This window comes from Palaemon carinicauda, chromosome 37 (genome assembly GCF_036898095.1).
Source record: "Palaemon carinicauda isolate YSFRI2023 chromosome 37, ASM3689809v2, whole genome shotgun sequence".
Lineage (NCBI taxonomy): Eukaryota > Metazoa > Arthropoda > Malacostraca > Decapoda > Palaemonidae > Palaemon > Palaemon carinicauda.
Genome location: NC_090761.1, coordinates 34,025,271 through 34,046,884, shown reverse-complemented (window position 1 = coordinate 34,046,884; position 21,614 = coordinate 34,025,271). Strand labels below are relative to the sequence as shown.

The following is a 21,614-nucleotide window of genomic DNA, read 5'->3' as shown; positions in this document are numbered from 1 at the left end:
CAATTGGAATTTTCACACTATCTGTATGTAGTTTAAGGATTACTGTACTTCTCATTTAGATATCTTCAAGTGTTCTAGCATAAGATTTGTCTAGTCCTTGTCTTTGAAGGGCTTTTGTTACTGCTAAAGTTTTGACAAAATCAAAAGCTTTCTGTTATTCTATTCAGCCTAATAGGATATTTGTAAATATTTTATATATTACTGAAAGTAAACTAATTAGGCAGTAATTTTTCAGGTATTTTGTGTCTCCCTTTTTTGTGAATTAGTATATTAAAAAGTTTTTCCAAGCTGTAGGTAAAGAACATTCTTAAAGACGTTTTTTGCAAAGTTTAGCTATTCTTATTATCATGAAATCTCCATCTATCATTAGATCAATTATGTCATCTTCTCCTGCTGCTTTGTTTCTTTGAATGCTTTTAATATTTTCTTTACTTTTCCTGTTGTTACTTTTGCTACCAGCTCAGGTGTTCCATTATTTTGATCGGCAAAGTTATTCCTTATATGACTATTGTATAGCATTGTATAGAAATCCGCTGCAAATTTATCATTCCATCTCTTTAGTTCATAATATTTTCATCCTTTAAAGCTAACATCAGTTGGTGCCTTATTAAAAGTCTTCTTTTCATCAATTTGATGCCTCTTCCTGTCTCCTTCTCATTAAAAAATCTGTACAGCATGGCAACCCCCTCCTTAACTATCTTACCCAATACATTAGGATACACACTTGCTGCTTTTTCATCACCACTAGCAGCTCTACCATGAACTTTAATTTTATTGTAATTAGCATTATCCTTAAACTGCATGAACCCCTATTGACAACAAATAGTTCACATTCACTCTTTTCCCCCTTTCCAGGCTTAAATTCCTCAAACAATCTTTTTGCTTTCTCATAATTTATCATGAGACTCACTGGTATATGCCATTGAGACATGTCTTCACAACAAATAAATAAAAATCTCTCCATTTCAATATTGAAACATCTTCACTGCTTTGTAATCACTGTTTATTTCATCTGATGGATGCGATCTTTATCCTTGATAACTGTCGCGACAGTGAAACAGATTAGATGGAGTATGAAGTCGATGTTTGCTGGTATTTCTCCCTTTTTTCTGCTCCTTTCACAATGTCTAATTTAACTTTCATGGTGATGGCTTTCCTTTTCTTTGATGCACTGCCATCATCGTCTCCCTCATGCTTGGGAGCCACGATGACAAGCAATAAGTTACAGAGGAAAGTTACAAGAAAAGACAGAGGCAGTGATAATCTACAACAGTATAGCAATTGGAATTGAGGGATGCTCATACTGTGCTTTCTTTGCTCATGGACGGCGTTACCGTTTTATTCCATCACCAAAAAAAAATATTCTTTCACCACAATTATACAAATTAGATAAATAATTAATTCAGAAAATAATTAACTGTACCCAATTTTCTTACAATGAGGAGCTACAAACAGTTCATGCTTCCAGCTGAACAACAACTGATAGGTGGTTGCCAGGCATAAACAAATTCTCAGGTAAACATTGTCTTTACCCTTAGTAATTGTTCTTAGTGGGTGATATGTCATCAGTTAGCAGCCAAATTCAGCATTGGTGGTGCTGTGACAGGTTCCATTTAGCCTGAAACCATTGGTCTCCTTAATACATACTGAGGCATGCCTTGAACGTTGATACACTGGCCTAAAAGTGGGAAAAAAAATATTTCTTAGGTGTATCATTTTGTATTGGATCCCCTTCTCTAGCCTTGATAGGAAAGTCACTGGGGACTACACCGCATCTAAGACCAAATACACAAAACTATTAAAATGTGTTGCAATCCTTAGAATACTGTAAACCTTGACCAAATACATAAAACTATTAAAATCAGTTGTAATCCTCAAGATATTGTAATCCTTGAACTTAACCAGTGTCAAATCCCTCACATTCATGGAAAGCTATTCAGTATCATGCATTAAAACCAATACTCATTCTAATTAATAGCTAAGTTATATTTATAAGCCCCTAATAGAATGAGGGGCAATGGATTTATAATACAAGAGAGAGAGAGAGAGAGAGAGAGAGAGAGAGAGAGAGAGAGAGAGAGAGAGAGAGAGAGAGAGAGAGAGAGAGAGAGAGAGAGAGAGAGAGAACTGCATACTCCCAACCACTTTGTGAAAGAACAACAATAATTTTATCTGAAAATGGAATACATAAATAAATAATTAAAAAACATGCTAAAGTAAAAACTGCAGTGACATAAAAAAAGTATTAAAAATGCAAAGGTTATGAAGAGTTTTTCAGTGTCAATTCCTCCAATCCCTGTATGGATCAAAGGGCTTGGCTTAGATTCCATCAGTCTTTCGTTTATTCTTTAATGCCCAGAACCTAAAAATCGATTCTAACTTCCAAACCCTTATATAACATGGAAATTTTGAACACCAGTCAAGAATCTATTGAAGGAATACTGTTGGGAATGAAGGGAAGGAAGAGACAAAAATTACAATACATTACTCATGAAGCAAAAGATTGAGCCATTGTATTTTATATATTTGGGGAGACCTTTACAATAAAAACTAGATTTTTATAAAAGAGTAAAATTTATTTTGTTCTCTTTCTCTTATAACTTGGAAACTACTCCTTATTGAACTGTTCTGAGCTGTGTGTATTTAGTTATGAAAGGAACAAATGATTGGCTTACCCAACGCCTTCTTTCGACTTGCTGAAGGATGCAAGAACGAGAAAAAACAATGAAAGAGAAAGAAATTAAGGATACTGTATAGTGAAAAGTTAGGATGGATGACTGAAAGGAGGCAAGAGATAATGGGACAAGATGGATAAAATAGGACTAAATAACTAATGTGCAAGTGACAAAAAAAAAAAAAAATCCATAGATCATATTTTCCGCCTGGTTCTTCTAGTGAGAGAACACATATTTAGTACAGTGGACAAAATTATGATAGAGTACTGTACAATAAGCTGTACTTTACAAAGATACAATGTTACACATTTCCACTTTCAAAATGCAAGTTTATTCCAGCTTGAAAATAAATATAGGTACTCCTCCTCTAACTAGAGTTCCGTTCCAGAAACCCTGTTACTAAGCAAATTCGTCATTAAGCAAGTTACAGTATTCTCTTTACTTTGACTAATGACATTTATTATCAGTCATATATTATACAGTATACAGAACTATAGTTTTTCTTTACAAAGTACAGTATATAAAAGCCTTTCCATATATACTCGCATATCATGCCAGTTGTAAAGACTACCGGTAATTTTTAAGCTAATTTCAAGGGAGACGCATCATATATAATATATAAAATTAGCATATGAGCTCTTGGACCAGGGTTTGTTGTTGTCCAAACTGTATATCCATTTAGTGAGGTAAAATAATACAGCTATATTTGAAATAAACATGATTTTGATAAAACTGATATTTCAATTAACTTTATCCAATAATAATGCATGTGATAGTCACATAGTATTAGTAGCGTACAGTGAACCCTCGCTACTTCGCGGTTCAACCATCGCGGATTCACCACTTCGCGGGTTTTTTCCATAACCCGTATATATATACATATCGCGGATTTTCCGGAAATTTCGAAAATACCGCGAAATCTGAAGACCCCCAAATACGATATTTTGTTACCTGTAATTCCATTAATACTGTAATTAGTAATATCTGCTCTTACTGATTGTTCATTGCATTACATATGATATATAATTCAGCACAGAAAGAAATAAAACACGAAAAGAGAATGTGATCATACGATAATACAGTACTGTATACAGTACGTAGTAAAATTAAATCGATCATGAAACGCAAATCAGATGCAGTCATACCATATTAGAATGGTGTAAGGCTGCTGATGGCTACTACTGTACGTACTACAAATGTAATGGATGTGCTTCTTTTCCATGAATCTTTTGTATGTATACGTACGTAGTACTGCATCCAATAATATTCTTTGTTGCAAAAATCACATTTCGAATAAGCGTACGAGAGAGAGAGAGAGAGAGAGAGAGAGAGAGAGAGAGAGAGAGAGAGAGAGAGAGAGAGAGAGAGAGAGAGAGAGAGAGAGAGAGACATCCTACAAAAGAATAAAATACTGTAGCATACGTAAAGCTATTATTATTATTGTTATTATTATTATTATTATTGTTGTTGTTGTTAATAAAATTATGATTGTTATTATTATTATCATTATTATTATTACAGTACTGTACTGTATTATTATCATTATTTATCATTATTATTATTAATACTGTACGTACGGTATGCGCGGGGTATCTTGTATGAGTTGGTAACCTACGCATCATATACTGTAAGACAGGTTGTGATTGGTTCAAGCGCTGATAGATGACGAATCAGAACTCAAGTTTTGTTATCTAGCCTGTGATTGGTGTTTTTCCATCATCTCCAGCTTCCAGCATCTAGGTTCTCGCGGGCCCGGGTCGTCCACTCTCTGTTCCCGCGTATCGCTGAGTAGACGTTCTTAAGTTTGTGAAGTTTAATCTGTGCTGTGTGCGACCTTTTTAAGTTGAACTTTTTGTCAAATCCTACTGTACAATGCCTCCCAAGCGTTCTGCTTCTACTAAGGCTGGTAGTGAGCCTAAACGCCACTGAAAAATGATGACGATTGCTGAGAAGGTTACGCTTCTCGATATGTTAAAAGATGGTAGAAGTTACGCGTCCGCTGCGCGCCATTTTGGGATCAGCGAATCTACTGTTCGCTATATCAAGAAGGACGAGGCGAACATTAGAAAGACGGCTGCAATCACCTTTAGCAGATCAGCGAAGCGAGTCGTTACAACGCGTAATAAAACGATCGTACGCATGGAAGGTGCTTTAGCTGTGTGGATTGCCGACTGCCGGAAGAAGAACATAGCCTTGGATACGAACACTATCCGAACAAAGGCTTTGAGCTTGTATGAGAATTTTGCTGCAAAGGAACCTCAAGACGACGACGGCAACCATGCTGAAGAAGATGATGATGCAGATGATCCTCAACCAGGGACATCCACTGATTCCCAGCCTCAGAAACAACGTTTTTCCGCCAGCAAAGGATGGTTCGCGAAGTTTCAGAAACGCTTCGCTCTGAAAAGCGTTTCCCTGCATGGCGAGGCTGCTTCGGCTGACACTGCCGCTGCTGAAACTTACGTGAACCAGACATTCAAGAATATTATCGCCGAAGGTGGATATAAGCCGGAACAAGTCTTTAATATGGATGAGACCGGCTTGTTTTGGAAGAGAATGCCGTCGCGAACTTTCCTGTTCAAAGAGGAAGCCAAAGCCTCTGGCTTTAAAGCATTCAAGGATCGCGTTACCCTCGTGATGTGTGGCAATGCTGCTGGATTTTTGCTAAAGCCGGGGCTTATTTATAAGTCAAAAAATCCTGGCGCTTTGAAAAATAAAAATAAGAATCTCCTTCCCGTGTACTGGATGCATAATCAAAAAGCATGGATTACGAAGATGCTGACCTCCAACTGGTTCCATCAGTGTTTTATCCCGCAAGTCAGAAAATATCTCTTAGAGAAGGGCTTGCCATTCAAGATCCTTCTCCTTATGGATAACGCTGGTGGACACGCAACTGACCTGTCGCATGAGGGCATTCAGGTCGAGTTCCTGCCACCCAACACCACGTCATTAATTCAACCGATGGACCAGGGGGTTATCAGGGCGTTCAAGGCCCTCTACACGAAGAACACCTTGGCGGACCTCGTTGCGTGTGTGGATGCTGCCCAAGATAATGAGGATGAAGATTTTAACTTGAAGGCGTACTGGCGGCAGTACACCATAGCCACGTGCCTGCAGAATATTCAGAAGGCACTGCAAGATATGAAACCTGCAACCGTGAATGCGAGCTGGAAGAAGTTGTGGCCCGAGATTGTTTACGACGACGAGGGATTTACACCTGCTGAAATCCAACACTCTGCAATACGCAAATCTGTGCAGTTGGCTGCCATAATTGGAAGTGACGGGTTTGGCGACATGACGACTGAAGATGTCGACGAGTTGTTGGACTGCCATTCCCAGCCTCTAACTGACGCAGACCTCGAAGACCTGACGAAATCGCCAAGCGAAGAAGAGAGTGAAACCCAGGAAGAGACCCAAGAAAATGTCGAAGAAACGGGCTTAACATTAGAACGGCTTGGCAAGGCCTGCAACAATGCGAAAGAGTTGAAAGAAATGTTGCAAGAGTGGGACGAGGATATGGTTCGGTCGATGCAATTCTGCAACAAGGTCGATGACATAATGACTCCCTACAAGATGCTCTTAGATCGAAAAAAGAAGTAGCGGCAACAACTTCCGATCACAATGTTCTTCCAGCCTCGCAAAAAAGAGCCAGTTCCTCCTGCTAGTACGCCTTCGGAAGAAATTGAAGAAGTTTCCCAGGAAGAAGTTGAAGAGGTGTCCCAGGAAAAGACACCTCCGTCTGAAGAGACGTAAAATACTACCTGGCTGCACAGTAGAACACATCATCAGCTTCATCATCATCATTTCTACTGTGCAGCAAATTCATCGCCATCATCATTCAAGTTTTTCTTGAACTTCTTTCGTGGTGAGTACAGTAACAATCTTTATTTTTTACTTTAATATTCTCACATTCTAATACTGTATTTGTGCCTGTTTTATAGTTTAGTACTGTACTGTATGCATTAAGTTAAAGGGAAGGTTTTAAAAGTCTATATGTTGTAACCTATCATATTTTTTTTGTTTAAAATTTACTTATCTAGTTTTATTTGAAATACTTCTCTCATATCGTATTTACTGTTGATGCCATATATACTGAAGTTTACCAGACTTTCCTCTATGTCTTGTTTTGGGGCTGAAATTTGAAAGGCCGTACGATACCTCAAGATCGCATGATACCCAAGTATGTATGGTATTTATTGCTTTTGCCCTGGATTTCCAGGTTTTTAAAACATAGGCTACGCTAAATTATCGGCTCTGAATAGCTTTTCTTTTGGCCACTGCACTACATGTGCATTGTAGCTTTGAGAGATTTTTGTTAGACGAATATCGGACCAATCGTAAAGCTGTCGTAACTCCGCTTTATCATAAAACGAGCATGTCACTACGTGAGGAGTACCTGTAAAGACTTTACAGAAATAAAATAAAGAATATGTGTCACATTCAAACTTTGTTTTTCATACATGATAATTATTCTATTTATGTTATCTACCAAAATTGCATTCTGGTTCTCCACCAAAATAAAAACATAAATAATAGTTGAATTATGTACCTGACATTTGGATGCAACATCAATATCAGTTTCTGAAAACAAAAGACCAGAATTTGAATAGTGCTAATGATATAGAAAGAATAAGTAAAATGGAGATATTAGTTTTAAAACTTACTGAGTTTATTGTTTGGTTAGCTAGCCGTGCAGCATAATGAGCAATTAGTCGATGCTCTTCGTCCAGCTGGCCCCAGTCTGGTAAACTGCTAACACAACTTGTTAGGAGGTAATATTGTTAAAGGGTTAGTCATATTTTTCAAAGACTACCAACTAATTTAATCAAAGTTAAACATGCGGCATGTTAAATATGAACTTATAAAAATGCATACCTTGAAAAAAACAGACTATTGAAAAAAAATATTTTGATAATAGTTTTAATCAGAGCAATACTTATCAATAAACTAAGGAGCAAATATTTCCAACGTAAAAAAAACAAAGAAAGATCTTTACCTGATCTCCAAGTAGTTTAATTCAACATTAAAACAAAATAGTAATATCCTAATTGTAATATATGATATCACACTAACATAAAAACCTAAGATTCCCTTCTTTTATCTTATCACAATTCCATGAAAATTAAATTAATTCACAATACCACTACATTCAGTTGTAAGTGTTAAACATCCATAAATGAGGCAGTCCTTAATAAAAACTAAAAAAAAAAGAAAAAAGAAAAAAAAAACAGAATTATATTTTGCTCTGAGGGTAAAATAGCAGAACAATACCTTCGACTGGATGAGCAACTTTCTAAAGAGGCAGGTATCGGTGCTGGGCCTCCACTCTCAAAGCCATTATGGGAAGGCAGTGGTGAAGGAGGGCTGGAATGTAAGACAATCATATTTTGATGTAAACAATTTGATGTGCATTTAAATGGTTTAATTTATCTATAAATTTCTTTTTTAAAAGTTAGTCATGACTTTACACCCTTTAGAAAACTAACAATATACTGTACTACTGTAACAAGACAGCATCATAGTACTTACACAATGTGAGATAAATTAAGTGTTTTCTCTGGTAATTCAGGAAATCTTGGTCGCTCCGATGATGGCTTATCTGGTACACAACGGAAACTGCGGCGAAATGAACTGCGTGTCGGAGTCTGAAAGAAAATATGAATACACCATAGGAACAATAAAATAGCAATTATAATTACTATTCCAAGCTGCAACCCTACTTATAAAAGCAGGATGCTACAAGCCCAAGGGCTCAACTGGGACAGCACCCCAGAGTGAAAAGGAGATGAAGATACAATACTGTACACTATAACGAATAAATTATATTTGAGAAATAATTTTTTAAAAGTAATAAAGTAACAACTATAAAAAAAATGGATTTTGAGCAAAGTGAAAAACCTATTTTTGGGTGAGAGTGCCATGTCATCCTGATGGAAGGGTTCCTTTAGGTAGCCTTCTAAGGGATATTTGCTACAGTGATACTCCCAGAAAATTAAACCGTAGGTCTCCAGGATTCTAACTCCTGGCGCGAGTATCTAATAAAGGATATCGCATAATATCTGGGGACATATTCTAGATACAACACAGCAATCTTCACACCGAATAGATTTAACTCTGATGTAAGGGGGAAGAGTGGCAAAAGAAAGGTACCCGGTGGACCTCCTTCCCTACTACTACCGCGATGCCATTCCTATTCTTGTCGTTAAGCAGAAATTACCCAAGATAAAGTAATTCTGGGAGGGGTCAGCAAAAGGGTGGGTCCATCAGGACGACATGGCACTCTCACCCAAAAATAGATTTTTCGCACTCTATTTCTAAGGAATATAACTGCTATATATTACCAGAGAAAAAAAGCATAGGAATGCCAGGTTGAACCCAGCTCGCTCACCTATATAAGGTGTCGGTATAAAATACTGGGGCGTGATAATTCACAACCAGAGGTCTCGCACTATTTAGATATCTCCTCTTCAAAATCCCCGCCACAGCGAGGTGCCGTTCAACACTACTACCACTAACCCAACCCACGCCAGTGACGTCACTCCTTTATAGCACTTGTTGTTATTAAGTCCAACATGTTTTTTTCTTGTGTTTACCCTTGGATTTATCATTATTTTATAATCGGTGGCCGATTCCCATGATACCCCATCGAAGTTAAGTACTTAATCCATGAGTTTTAGCGAGATTGGGCAGTGTAACCTCTGTTTTTATTATTGAGAAGTGTTTATATATGAACGGCGTCCCCGTTCTTACCGTTCATGTTTCGGCTCTGCCCTTTTTCTCGTTAGTTCGTCCGTCATTAATATTTGTTCGAACTTTTAGGAGTTTTTTCCTTACATTTATATAGTACACCATCTTTATGCTTTCATCTAGCATTAATTTTAAGTTATTTGTTCATAGCCTTTTGTCCCGGTTTCATATCGGTCTACTTTAAGAACCCGGAACACCCGGATCCTTTTAGGTTACTAACCTATTATGGGACACTCACGTATCTTTATTTTATTCTATACTTCCCAAGTAGTAACGGGATAGTATATTTCTCGCTATGACAATATTTTTTCATTGATAACCTTAACTTATTATTGAATTGTTTTAACAAAGTCAGTTAATTTATGATAAGTTTTTCCCCGGTTACTGTACCGATCTGAATTTTGTTCATAGTCTTTTGTCCCGATTTCATATTGGTCTAATTCAAGAATTCGGAGCATCCGGATCTCTTTAGGTTACTGACCTGCTATGGGATACTTATGTATCTTTATGTTATTCTATACTTCCCCAGTACCGACGGGATAGTATATTTCGCGCTATGACAATATTATTTCATTGATAATCTTCACCTTTTATGGAATTATTTTGACAATGTCAGTTAATTTATGAAAGTTTTCTCCCCGGTTATTATACCGGTCCGAAATTTTGTTCATAGCCTTTTGTCCCGGTTTCATACCGGTCTATTTTAAGAATTCGGAACACCCGGATCTTTTTGGGTTACTACCCTACTATGGGACACTGTAGGTGCCCCTGTCGTTACTATCTATAATTATAACTTCGGATATATTATTTTGGGATTTTCATTTTATTTCCTTTGTGATTGATCGATTTAAACATTTATTCTCGATCTATTTATTTTACATTCCCAACGGAGTTACCTTGTTCATTAGTAACGATATACCCTCTTTCGGAGCTCGCAGTCTCTTCTACCTTGGCGACTCTTTAGATCTGGGTTGGCGGGTTTGCCTGGAGTGTCAGGGCAAAGAGACCCTGTGTCTCTTCCTTTTAGGGTTTTCAAGGAAGCACGTGGCTGATGTCGGGCCACGTCCCGTTGTCCCTAAGGTTAAAGCTACCTGCCAGCCCTACCAAAGACTCACAGGTCTTCCAAATCACCAAACCAGTTAAGACTTCTCTTGGGTCGAGAGCGGAGCCCGGCCTGAAACCTACGACCCCGGAGGCTTCCTTCGATCCGGCAACCCTTTCCAGATTGGTGCATGGCCTCTCGTGGCATGGTTAGTTTCAACCTGACCTTTCATTAGAAGAGGCCGGCGACCGATCCCAGGGATGAGGTAGAAATTTATTTCTCTTTGAACACGATGTTGTGCTGATATTTATCCATATATATACATATATATATAAATTACGGACCTCTGTAGCTCACTGGCTCAAACCTCGTGTCACATACCGAGTCACCACGAATTATAGGATGGAAGGTTCCTGGTGCCTCTGTGAACTTGACAATTGAATGGAATTATTGCCCATTAAGGGGAAGAGAGAGTGCTAAACCAGATAGCCTCTTACAGGGTCTCATATGTTATGGGCTACCTCAACAGCACAATATATCATCCCGGATGCCTCTAAGCTCCCGGAATTCATCGAAAGCAATCCGTGGAAGGGGGCCTTGCGCTCTCCCTTCAAAGATGGTATGTTAACCATCGAAGGGTTTGGCACCCGGACTGTAGAAGATTTTGAATTCTACCCGCCGGGTCTACAGTTCCCTCTCTCTGGTTTCGCATGCCTTACCGAGGAGACACTCGTAAGGTTTGACAAGGTCCCCAAAGAAACCAAAATGTACCCAAAGGGGCAGGCTCAGTCCACCTGGGTCCGGCCCTTAAACGAGTGGGAGTGTGTTAACACTACGTTAACACCTCACAAGAGCCCGTACACGATGTTTCTAGAGGAGGAGTAAACCCCTACTCCGTGTGTCACTAAGATATCGGACCTTGCTCACCAGGCAATAAACGAGGACAAGCCGTTACCGCAGCTGAAGGAAACGCATCCGACCTCCCTCCTGTCCCTGGGGGATCACGATTGCTGGACTAACGCCCCGGCGACCTTCACATCGAGTAAATTAAGCGCTGACTGTGCTCCCATTCAGTTCAGTGAGTGGCTACCCAGGCTTCCGGAATCTCTGATATGCCTCGAGCTCGAAGCCTGTATGCGCCTGAGTAGACATATCAACTCGGCTACAATGGCAGAAAAGACCTCTTTAATGTATGACAAGAACCACCTTTTAAGGTCTTGACGAAGTCATTACTTCAAACCTTACTGTCTGATTCCTACGACTTCTTTGCGGCCAGACGTCGTTGCTGTAGGCATGTCTTGTCTGAGGCCACTATCAGACATGAGCCTAACAAGCTCATTAAAGCCCCAGTCTGGAGCTGCTAGGGTCAATCAGAGCCTCAAGGTTCGATGGGCTTAGTCCCCAAGCACAAGTTCGAACCGGCCAGCAACCAATCTCGAGGTAGAAAGAGTCTGAGATCTTTCCATTCCTTCCAAACCGGCAGTCCCAACAGGTGGTTCAAACCATCCCGGTGGCACAAGGGAGTCAACCTTTCACTTCGAAGGGTCAACCCCAACAGCAATACGTGCTGGTTCCTCAGTCCCAAGTAGCAACTACCTCCTATGCTACTTCCCCAGCCCTTAGGCCCACCTTTGAAACTCAGGGTGCTTTCCAGGGTTACCAGCGCCCCAGAGGCGCTAGCTCGAGAGGGACTTTTCGCAACAGCTACTCTCGAGGCCGAGGAGGTAAATCCGCAGCAAATCATTAGGAGTTCTCAGGTAGGGGTAGGACTTTACATCTTCCGGAACCGTTGAACGTTCAACATTTGGGCTTTCAGTATAATTTCCAAAGGTCTGGGGTGGAGTTGGATAGAATGGCCCCCTCCACCAACCAGTTTTCATCAACATCCAACGGAAGAGCTAGTCTTATATGAAAACGATTTATTGCAAAAGGAAGCAATAAAGAAAGTAAATCGTTTGTAATTTCAGGATCACTTGTTCAGCGGGCCAAAGAAAGACTCAGAATAGCGAAGAGTAATCCTAGACCTGTCGCTTCTGAATTCTTACATTTAATGCGACAAGTTTCACATGCTGACCATCTCTCAGGTGCGGACCTTGCTTCTCTGTGGGGCCGTCACCTCCCCTATGGATCTTGCAGACGTTTGCTATCATGTTCCGAAAGCAAGGCATTTTCGTCCGTTTCTAGGCTTCAACTAGGCAAACTGCCTCACAGCAACTACAGAGTGATAATCTCTTACAACAGTTTTGGTTCCAAATCAACTTCGAGAAACCTCGTTTGGTCCCGAGGACAAGTTTCATGGTTAGGATTCAATGGGTTCTATGCTCCCACACTCTGTCTCCCAACAGCCAAGAGGAACGATATAGCAAAACACAATACGTTTTCTCAAAGACAAATTGTCTTCCAGAAGAAATCAAGAGAGAATCCTGGGTGCCCTCCAGTTTGCCTCAGTAACAGATATACTACTGAAGGCCAGACTGGAAGATATAAGCCGAGTATGGTGCTCCAGGAAAACGAGTAATATCGAGACAAAGGGCTCGACTCCAACCAATTCTGAAGAAAAGACTTCAACCATGGACAAAGGTCAAAATCTGGCAAATCCGTTTCCTTACAATATCCACCCCCAAGCTCGTCATTTACACAGACGCCTCCCTAACAGGCGGGGGGGGGGGGATACTCTCAGTACACGAAAGTCCTGGGCCTATGGTCGACAATATTCCGCCAACTTCATATCAATGTTTTAGAGGCCATGGCGGTATTTTTGACCTTAAGCAACCGGCTCCAGCCAAAAACCAACATATCAGGTTTCTTCTAGATAGATAGTGGCGGACGCACTTTCGAGGACAACTCCGCTGGAGTCGGAGTGGTCACTAGACCCAATGTCCTTCAGTTGGATTCTTTCTCAGGTTCCGGATCTCCAGATAGATCTGTTTGCAACAAAGTCCAACTACAACTGGAGTGCTACGTAGCTCCCAGCCCGGATCCTCGGGCTTACACCACAGACGCACTATCATTAGTCTGGAACACTTGGGAGAGAATTTACCTATCCCCACCAATAAATCTGTCGATGAAAGTGTTAGACAAGTTCAGGACTTTCAAAGGCCAAGTTGCTCTAGTAGTCCCCATCTGGCCCAAGCACAACGGGTTTCCCCTTCTGGTGGAACTGGGTCTCCACCTCGACAGATCCCCAATCCAATACTAACACAAGCAGTACAACTCGCTGTGTGTTAGCTTCCTCAAATTCAGAATGCCCTACCTTTCTGGACTTTATGAAATTTGCAGCTCAAGAGGTGCAGATATTGATCCTCAAATACGTTATTTTTAGAATCAGATAAGAGGGGATCCACCCTTCGACAGTATGATTCGGCTGTTATGAAACTTGCCAGTTTTTAAGGGACTCAAAGGTTGAGACAATGACTATGAATCTGACAGTAACCTTCTTCAGAATTTTATTTGAATCAGACTTAGCCACTTGTACTATTACCACAAATTAAGTCAGCCTTGAAGGTTTTACAATTGGCTTTAATATTGCCCTTACAGATTCATACTTCTCATCCATCCCGAGAACCTGCGCCAGATTGAAACCATCAACTCACCCTAGCTCAGTTTCCTGGTTTCTGAATGACGTACTTAAGTTGGCTTCAGACACTCTTAACGAGACTTGCCATTATATTCCATTGGTTAGGAAATCCTTGTTCTTAATGAACCTGACTTCTGGCGCCAGAATATCAGAACTTTCAGCCTTGTCTAGAGATCCAGGTCATATTGAATTTCTCTCGTCAGGGGAAGTACTCCTTTCCCCTGCCAAAGATTTTTAGCGAAAATGAGGACCCCCAGGACAGACGGTTCCCCTGGAAGATTGTCCCACTTCCGCAGGACCCATCTTTATGTCCAGTAAACACTCTGGAAGCCTACTTAAACATATCTCCCGTTCAGTCCTCGGGGCCCTTACCCATTAGAGAAGGTGAAGAACCATCATCCTGAAAGGACTCAGACAGAAGATTCTGCATTTCATTAACGGGCTACCTAGAATCATTCCCACATCACTCCCTCACGTCCATGATATATGAGCTGTAGCTACCTCAGTTAATTACTATGAACTTCACTGGATTTACTAAATATATAGGCCGGAAGTCTCCAACAGTATTTAAACGCCACTGCTTAAAACCTCTGGAAGCCTTATATTTGCTACAGTGGCAGCAGGGAATGTGATTCCTCCTGAACATAGTGAACCTTAATCAACTATGTCTTGCTATCCTCTTACCTGTTATTTTGGATTTTATTTTACTTCCTCAGGTATTGTTCCAAGATTTGGGACCATTTCTCTGGTACTATTTCACTGCGCGGCACAGGTCGGAGCCCAGAAAAGGGATTTTGACGAAGGAAAAATCTATTTCTGGGCGAGAGACCTGTGCCGCCCAGTGAACCCTCCCTTGACTTCCCTCCCAACATGGGCCCCAAACCTTGGGTGCTATGAGGAGTGACGTCACTGGCGTGGGTTGGGTTAGTGGTAGTAGTGTTGAACGGCACCTCGCTGTGGCGGGGATTTTGAAGAGGAGATATCTAAATAGTGCGAGACCTCTGGTTGTGAATTATCACGCCCCAGTATTTTATACCGACACCTTATATAGGTGAGCGAGCTGGGTTCAACCTGGCATTCCTATGCTTTTTTTCTCTGGTAATATATAGCAGTTATATTCCTTAGAAATAGAGTGCTCTAGGAGTATTTCACTGGGCGGCACAGGTCTCTCGCCCAGAAATAGATTTTTCCTTCGTCAAAATCCCTTTTTTGGGCTCAGGCCACGTCGTCCTGATGGAAGCATACTAGAGAATTGTCTTGAAATTGCTATTAGCTGTGGGTTTGTGTATGTGCCTTCCACCTTGAATAGATTTCCTTATCTGGTTTACTAGACCTGAGGCTATTGAAAACAGAAAAATTACTTTCTGTTTAAATCCTTTAGAATACAATCCTCATTGTTTAGGTTCGAAGCATAGTGCAAGACTTTGTCCAAAGACCACGTGATGGGCTTTGATGAGGTTGCTGGCTTGAGTCTAGCACATGCTTTTGGGATCTTATTAAAGATTTCACTAGAGAGGTCCACCTCAAAAGCATACAGAAGTGGTCTAGCCGGGGCCGATATACACAAGGTAATTGTAGTAGAGGCCAGGCCTTGTTCGTGTAGGTGTATGAAGAATGCAAGACAGAAATCTATCGATATCTCTGTCAGTTTCCTTGTTTTCACAAAGGACACCCATTTCTTCCATGACAATTCATATTGTCCCCTGGTCGAACTTGACTTGTACTCCTCGATGAAGTCAATTTTATCCTTCGAGATTCCAAACTTTTTGTTCGCAGCTAGGGCGAGAAAATCATGAGATGTAGGTTGTTGGTTCTCGAGGATGAAACGTAGACAGTCGACTTCTGGATCAGTTGAGATAGTACTGGATTCGGCAGAGGAAACAGCTTTAGTTTCAGCTCTAAGACTAGAGGGAACCAATTGCTTTTGGGCCACTTGGGGGCCACTACTGCTGCTGTCCCTCTGATGGATCTTAGCTTGTCGAGGACTCTTAGCAGATTGGTTGGTGGAAACAGGTAAATGCGACTCCACCTATTCCAATTGAGGGACATGGCGTCCATCGCCTCTGCTTGAGGGTCCATGTAAAGAGCTACGTGACGAGGTAGTTTCTTGTCGTCGCTCGTTGCGAAGTCGATCTGTAGTTCCGGGACTTTTTCCGAGATTAAGGAGAATGAGTCTGTGCCTAGGGACCATTCTGTCTCTATGGGCTTTCGCCTGGATAGAGCGTCCGCCGTCATTGCAGAACCCTTGTAGGTGAACTGCTGATAGGTGCCATCCCTTCCTCCTTGCCAGGTAGAAGATGGCTAACATCACATGGTTGATGTGGGGTGATCTCAAGCCTTGTCGATTTAGACACTTTACTATCCCCTCGTTGTCCAGGACCAATCTGATGTGGATTTATCTGCGAGGGAATAGTTTCTTCAACCTCAGGAAAACTGCCCTAGCTTCCAACATGTTGATATGAAAGGTTTTGAACAGGTGCAACCAATTCCCTTGCACTTATTTGTCATGGGAATGGCCTTGCCATCCTTCCAAGGAGACATCCGTGTGTATTACCACTGATGGTTGTGATGGTTGCAGGGGAATTGTCCGTGCTAGGCTCTTGGCTGTTGACCACGGCCTTAACTGCGTGCACAACAAGGTCGGGGTCAACCTTAGTTGATTTCTTCGAGCGTTTGATGCGCATTTCCTCCAGACTCCTGACGCATGTTTCTGATGTACTTTTAGCACTGGGTCTGTCACTGCTGCGAACTGGAGAGCCCAATACTCTTTCCTGTTGGCGTCTTGAAATCCTTTTGTGACGGATTAGTCTCCTGACAGATCCCGCTATTTCTCTCCTCGTCTTGGATGGAATGGAGAGGTGGTGTGAAAAAGTCCCATTGAATTCCCAGCCACTGGAACTGTTGAACTGGAGAGAGACGAGACTTCATGCGATTGATTTTGAAGCCCAGGTGTTCCAGGAACTGGATCACCTTGTTGGCTGCTTGCAGACAAGTAGTCTTGGAAGCTGCCCATATCAACCAAACGTCTAGATATGCTACCACTTGAACTCCTTCGGAGTGTAGCTATTGGACGATTGTGTCTGCTAGCTTCGTGAATATCCTTGGGGCTGTGTTCAGTCTGAAGGGCATTGCTCTGAAGACAAACTACTTCTTCTGTAGTTTCAATTCTAGGTAGGAGGAGAAAGGGCGACTCATTGGAAGATGCCAGTAATCATCTGCTAGGTCTATTGAGACCGTGTACGCCCCTTTTGGCAGAAGGGTCCTTAAGTGTTGCAAAGTAAGTATCCGGAACTTGTTCTCGATGAACTTGTTTAGTGGGGTCAAGACTAGAATGACTCTGAGTTTGTCCGAGTCTTTCTTGGGAACACAAAACTGCCTTCCCTGGAACTTGATGGACTTCGCTTTCCTTATTACCTTCTTGTTCAAGAGTTCTAAGGTATATTCTTCCAACAAGGGGGTGGAGTGTTGGAAGAATTCTGGAAAATGGGGTGGAGTTCTGCTCCATTTCCACCCGAGTCCATTCGTGATTAGGCTGTGGAGCCAGGGATCGAAGGTCCAGCGATCCCGAAAGTGATACAGTCTGCCCCCTACCTGGAACCCCTCATTGCTTGGGGGGTCCTGCGGATTTGTTTCCGCAACCACGTCCTCCTCGGCCCCAAGAAAAGTTACCTCCAGGAGAACTTCTCTTAGGGCCTTTTCTTTTCTGACTGGGGCGAAAGGAAGTCGACTGCCTCTCGAAATCATGGTTGAAAACTGGCGACTGGGCTACCAGCTGTTGACGGACCATCTGGTAGGTGGTCTGAGGCATCGTGGTCATAGTCACGGCGGGGAGTTGTGCAGGTCAACGTGGTCTCCTTGCCTTTTTATTCTTGGGCTGGGGACCTCCATCCGAGGAAGATTTCCTCTTCGAGTTCATGCCCCACTTTTGGAGAGGGTTCCTGTTCTCCATGGCTGCTCTGGGAATGATCTCTTGAACCAGTTCCTGTGGGAAAAGGTCTTTACCCTAGATGCTCGAGGTAATCAGCTTCCTTGGTTCGTGTCTGATGGTTGCTGAGGCCAAAACGAACTCTCTACAGGCTCTCCTCGCTCTGAGGATCGCTCTGAGGAAAGCATATAAGTCTTTCACAAGGGTACCCATGTGAGACTTAGCCAGGAAGATGAACATTTCTGGGGCATTATGTTGACCTGCACTCATTTCCAGACAGTTCTGATGAGAGAGGGAGGCCGCAAGTCTCTCCTTCGACTTCTGTTCCTTCCTCAGAAGATGGTCTGGCAACTTTGGAAGGTTCTCATTGAACTGTTGGGCTGCTATCTCTGGATCCAACTTAGAGACAGAGAAGGCTAGGTGGACATCCTTCCACTTCTCCTCGCAGGTAAGCAGTGTTAGAGAGAATGGTTTGCGTTCCTCTAGGGTTGGGCGGGGTTTTATCCTCGTCGACTGCCTTGACGGCAAATTCTAGTGCTTTCTCCGAAAAGGGGAAAGAGATGGAGGAAGGGGCAAGAAAGGTGGGGTGTTTCTTGCTTAGTGCTGAGACTTTAGAGTTGGTGTACCCGGCTCCCTTCAAGGCTTTCAGGAGGATGGCTTGCGCCTTGTCATGTTCGAAAACAGTGACCTCTTTGGGTACCATTTCCTCTCGGGCTGCGTTTTCATCCCGTAGTCTCATGTACCCCTCTGGGTAGGCCAAAAAGTTAGGCCAGAACTCGAGGTCTTCAATCAGCCTGGCCCCCAACTTCTCATAGACGAACAGTTTCCCATTCATCAGCAACAAATACGGAGCTCTGGTGAAAAATGTTTTAGTAACAGTTTGGATGACAAAATTACTTTAAAAAATGGCATAGAAGTTGCTATTCGTTCTGCAGTCAAGAAAGGAACAGCTGCAACAGTCTCAACCAATGTTATTGAGAAGTTAGGAGTAGATCTAGTCATGAGGGTGTCCGACGGACTCACGGTTGGTCAACTCCTTAATGTTTTGACTCTCTCCTTACAGCCACTACTTATCGAATCTGTATCTAAAGCAGTGAATGAAGCAGTAACTGTGGCAATGAGTAGTGTCTATGACACCTTGATACAAAATTTGAAGCTGGAAATGGAACAAAAGTCCGAAACATTAAGCAATTTGAAAGATGAAACCCAAAAACAAAGTTTTGATCTAGATAGGCAAGAACAATACAGTCGAAAGGAAAACATTAGGGTGTATGGTATTCCCGAAACAGATAATGAAAATACAAGTCATCTGATGGTCAATCTATCAAAGGATATTGGTGTAGGAATAAGTGGAATAGACATTAGTGTCAGCCATAGGCTACCAGGTAGAAGAACAACAAATCCAGGTAGAATCCCTAGGCATAGACCTATTATTGCTAAATTTGTTCAACGTGACACGAAAGGCAAGATCATGCGAAATAAGAAAAAACTGAAAGTAGGTGACTCCCGGAAAGATGTGTATATAGAAGACGACCTTACACCGCTGAGAAATAAAAAATGAAAATGTGAAAGCTTGTTCATCTATTGATGAAAGAATTAATTGTGTTGTCTTGGAATATGATCGTGAGGTAGAAAAAGGTTATAGACTCCCCCAGACAATTTGCAACCTATACCTTGCTGGAGTGCAGAAAAAGGGATTGAACTTGGGTTTTGCTTGAAACTCTAGGTAAGATCAGAACCCTTTCAGCCAGTGAATTTGGATCACAATTATGCTTAAGGACACAAAAAATGCAAATTTATTCATTTAGGTGGATTGAATGTTTGTGGTCCTATGAGTAAGCTAAGACTGGGTATACTAGAGGATTTTGCACATGCAATTTAATATTTTATGTATTTCTGAAACAAAATGGGGATGAGGATGCTATTTAAGGTTTTAGTTCATTTGTCATGTCTACAAAAAACAACTCGCACAAATACAGAGGTGTGCATGGTTTATGTGTATTTGTAAAAGAACACTTGGGAGACCAAATTAATATTATAGATAACATAACATGTGACTCAGTATTTTGGTTAAAAATAGGCAATTCCTTGTTAGGTGAAACTTTTATACCTATCTCAATCTACATTCCCCATGAAGGGTCTATATTTTATGAATTTGATGTTTTTGATGACCTTGATAGTGACATTATAAATCTCAAGGAAGCTTATGATTACCCTATGGTTTTGATAGGCAATTTTAACTCGAGAAGTAGCTAAGCAACAGATTTCATCGATTTTGAAGAATCTATTCTCCAAGATGCAGGTATTCAACTAATTGAGGAGGATTTTTTTGACGGAAAAGCCAAACTAGATTTGGTGAATTTTGATACCAACAGGTATAGTAAAGATTAAATTATGAATAACAATGGTAAAAGTCTATTAGAAATATGTAAAAGTTTACATTTAAAAATAGTGAATGGTACAGTAGGGGAAGACTATGGTGTTGGTGATATCACGTTATAATCATAAAAGTGTTGTTGACTACATTTTGGCATTCCCCAAATTATTACCCAATGTTAAAAATTTTTGCGTGCATGACCTAGACAGTTGTTTATCAAATGACCATTGTGCAATCTCTGTAACCCTAACTGCTAAAAAATAACAACTCTAATGTCAATATAAACCAATCTGTTGATGCAAATGAACTTGAACAGAGTAAAGATCCTCCTCAAAGCAGTATTTACTTGAGAACCAAATGGGACCCCAACTCGAGAAAAATTATAGTGTAGCCTTTAGTGATGACGATATTATTTTCTTAAATAACAAAAAGGATAGTCTCAATTAGGAATCAGCAACACAGGTCAAAATTGATGACATAGCAAAAGGCCTTTGTAATCTGTACCTGGAGCCCCAACAAAACCCCAACTCAAAAAATAAATCCTGGTTTGACTCTGTAAAGCTAAAAGAGGTGAATATATGAGAATAAAAAATAGGCTCAGGAAAATTAAAACTGGTGAAATGGGAGCTGAACTTAGAAATAGATTCAGGGAATACAAAAAGTCCATCAAAAAGTCCTTTAAGGGGTATAGCAGTAAATTTCATAAAAAAAAATTCTGGAACCTTAAAAATTCTAACCCAAGAGTTTATTGGGATATTTTAGCTAATGCTAACAAACAACAAGAAAAAAAGAGATAAAATTGCAATGAACACTTTCATGCAATATTTAAAAAACCTCATTCAAAAAGACAATGAAAATGTATTGGAGAACAATCTCTTCAATCCCAGAACTATTAATCCCTCTAATAATGAACTCGTCAATAGACTATTTACCACCTTAGAAGTAAAATGGTTAATTCGTAAATTGAAGAACAATAAAGCATGTGGAATTGACAGTATCCTTAATGAATACTTTAAGAACTGTCCCGAGTCTGTCATAAATATTGTAGTTACAATGTTTAATATTTTTCTACCAACAGGAATGGTGCATAGGTATGATCAAACATCTGTATAAAAGGAAGGGTTCTATTGATGACCAAGATAACTATTAGGGCATTAAGTTGTGTTGGTAAACTCTTTACAGCTTATCTAAATAATCACCTTAATGCCTACTTAAAGGGTGCTGTGTATATTTTGGTAAGAGCACAATCTAATGTCTCTAAATTATAAAAA

General features: G+C 40.8%; 1 protein-coding gene across 10 annotated transcripts in view; it reads right to left on the bottom strand.

Annotated features, from left to right (window-relative positions):
* Positions 1 to 21,614, bottom strand: part of LOC137629559 (dystrobrevin beta-like) — a 517,572-nt gene that overhangs the window by 226,794 nt on the left and 269,164 nt on the right. For 6 of the 10 annotated variants that reach the window (XR_011041536.1, XM_068360996.1, XM_068360991.1 and 3 more), the window contains 4 exons: positions 8,205 to 8,320; positions 7,947 to 8,039; positions 7,340 to 7,436; positions 2,676 to 2,696 (listed from right to left, as the gene is read on the bottom strand). Coding sequence is in view for 9 of the 10 variants with exons in the window: in XM_068360996.1 (XP_068217097.1) it covers positions 2,676 to 2,696; positions 7,340 to 7,436; positions 7,947 to 8,039; positions 8,205 to 8,320 (327 nt within the window). In the remaining variant the exon portion in view is untranslated. The remainder of the gene's footprint in view (positions 1 to 2,675; positions 2,697 to 7,339; positions 7,437 to 7,946; positions 8,040 to 8,204; positions 8,321 to 21,614) is intronic. The other 4 variants (XM_068360993.1, XM_068360990.1, XM_068360989.1 and 1 more) reach the window with 3 other exon arrangements.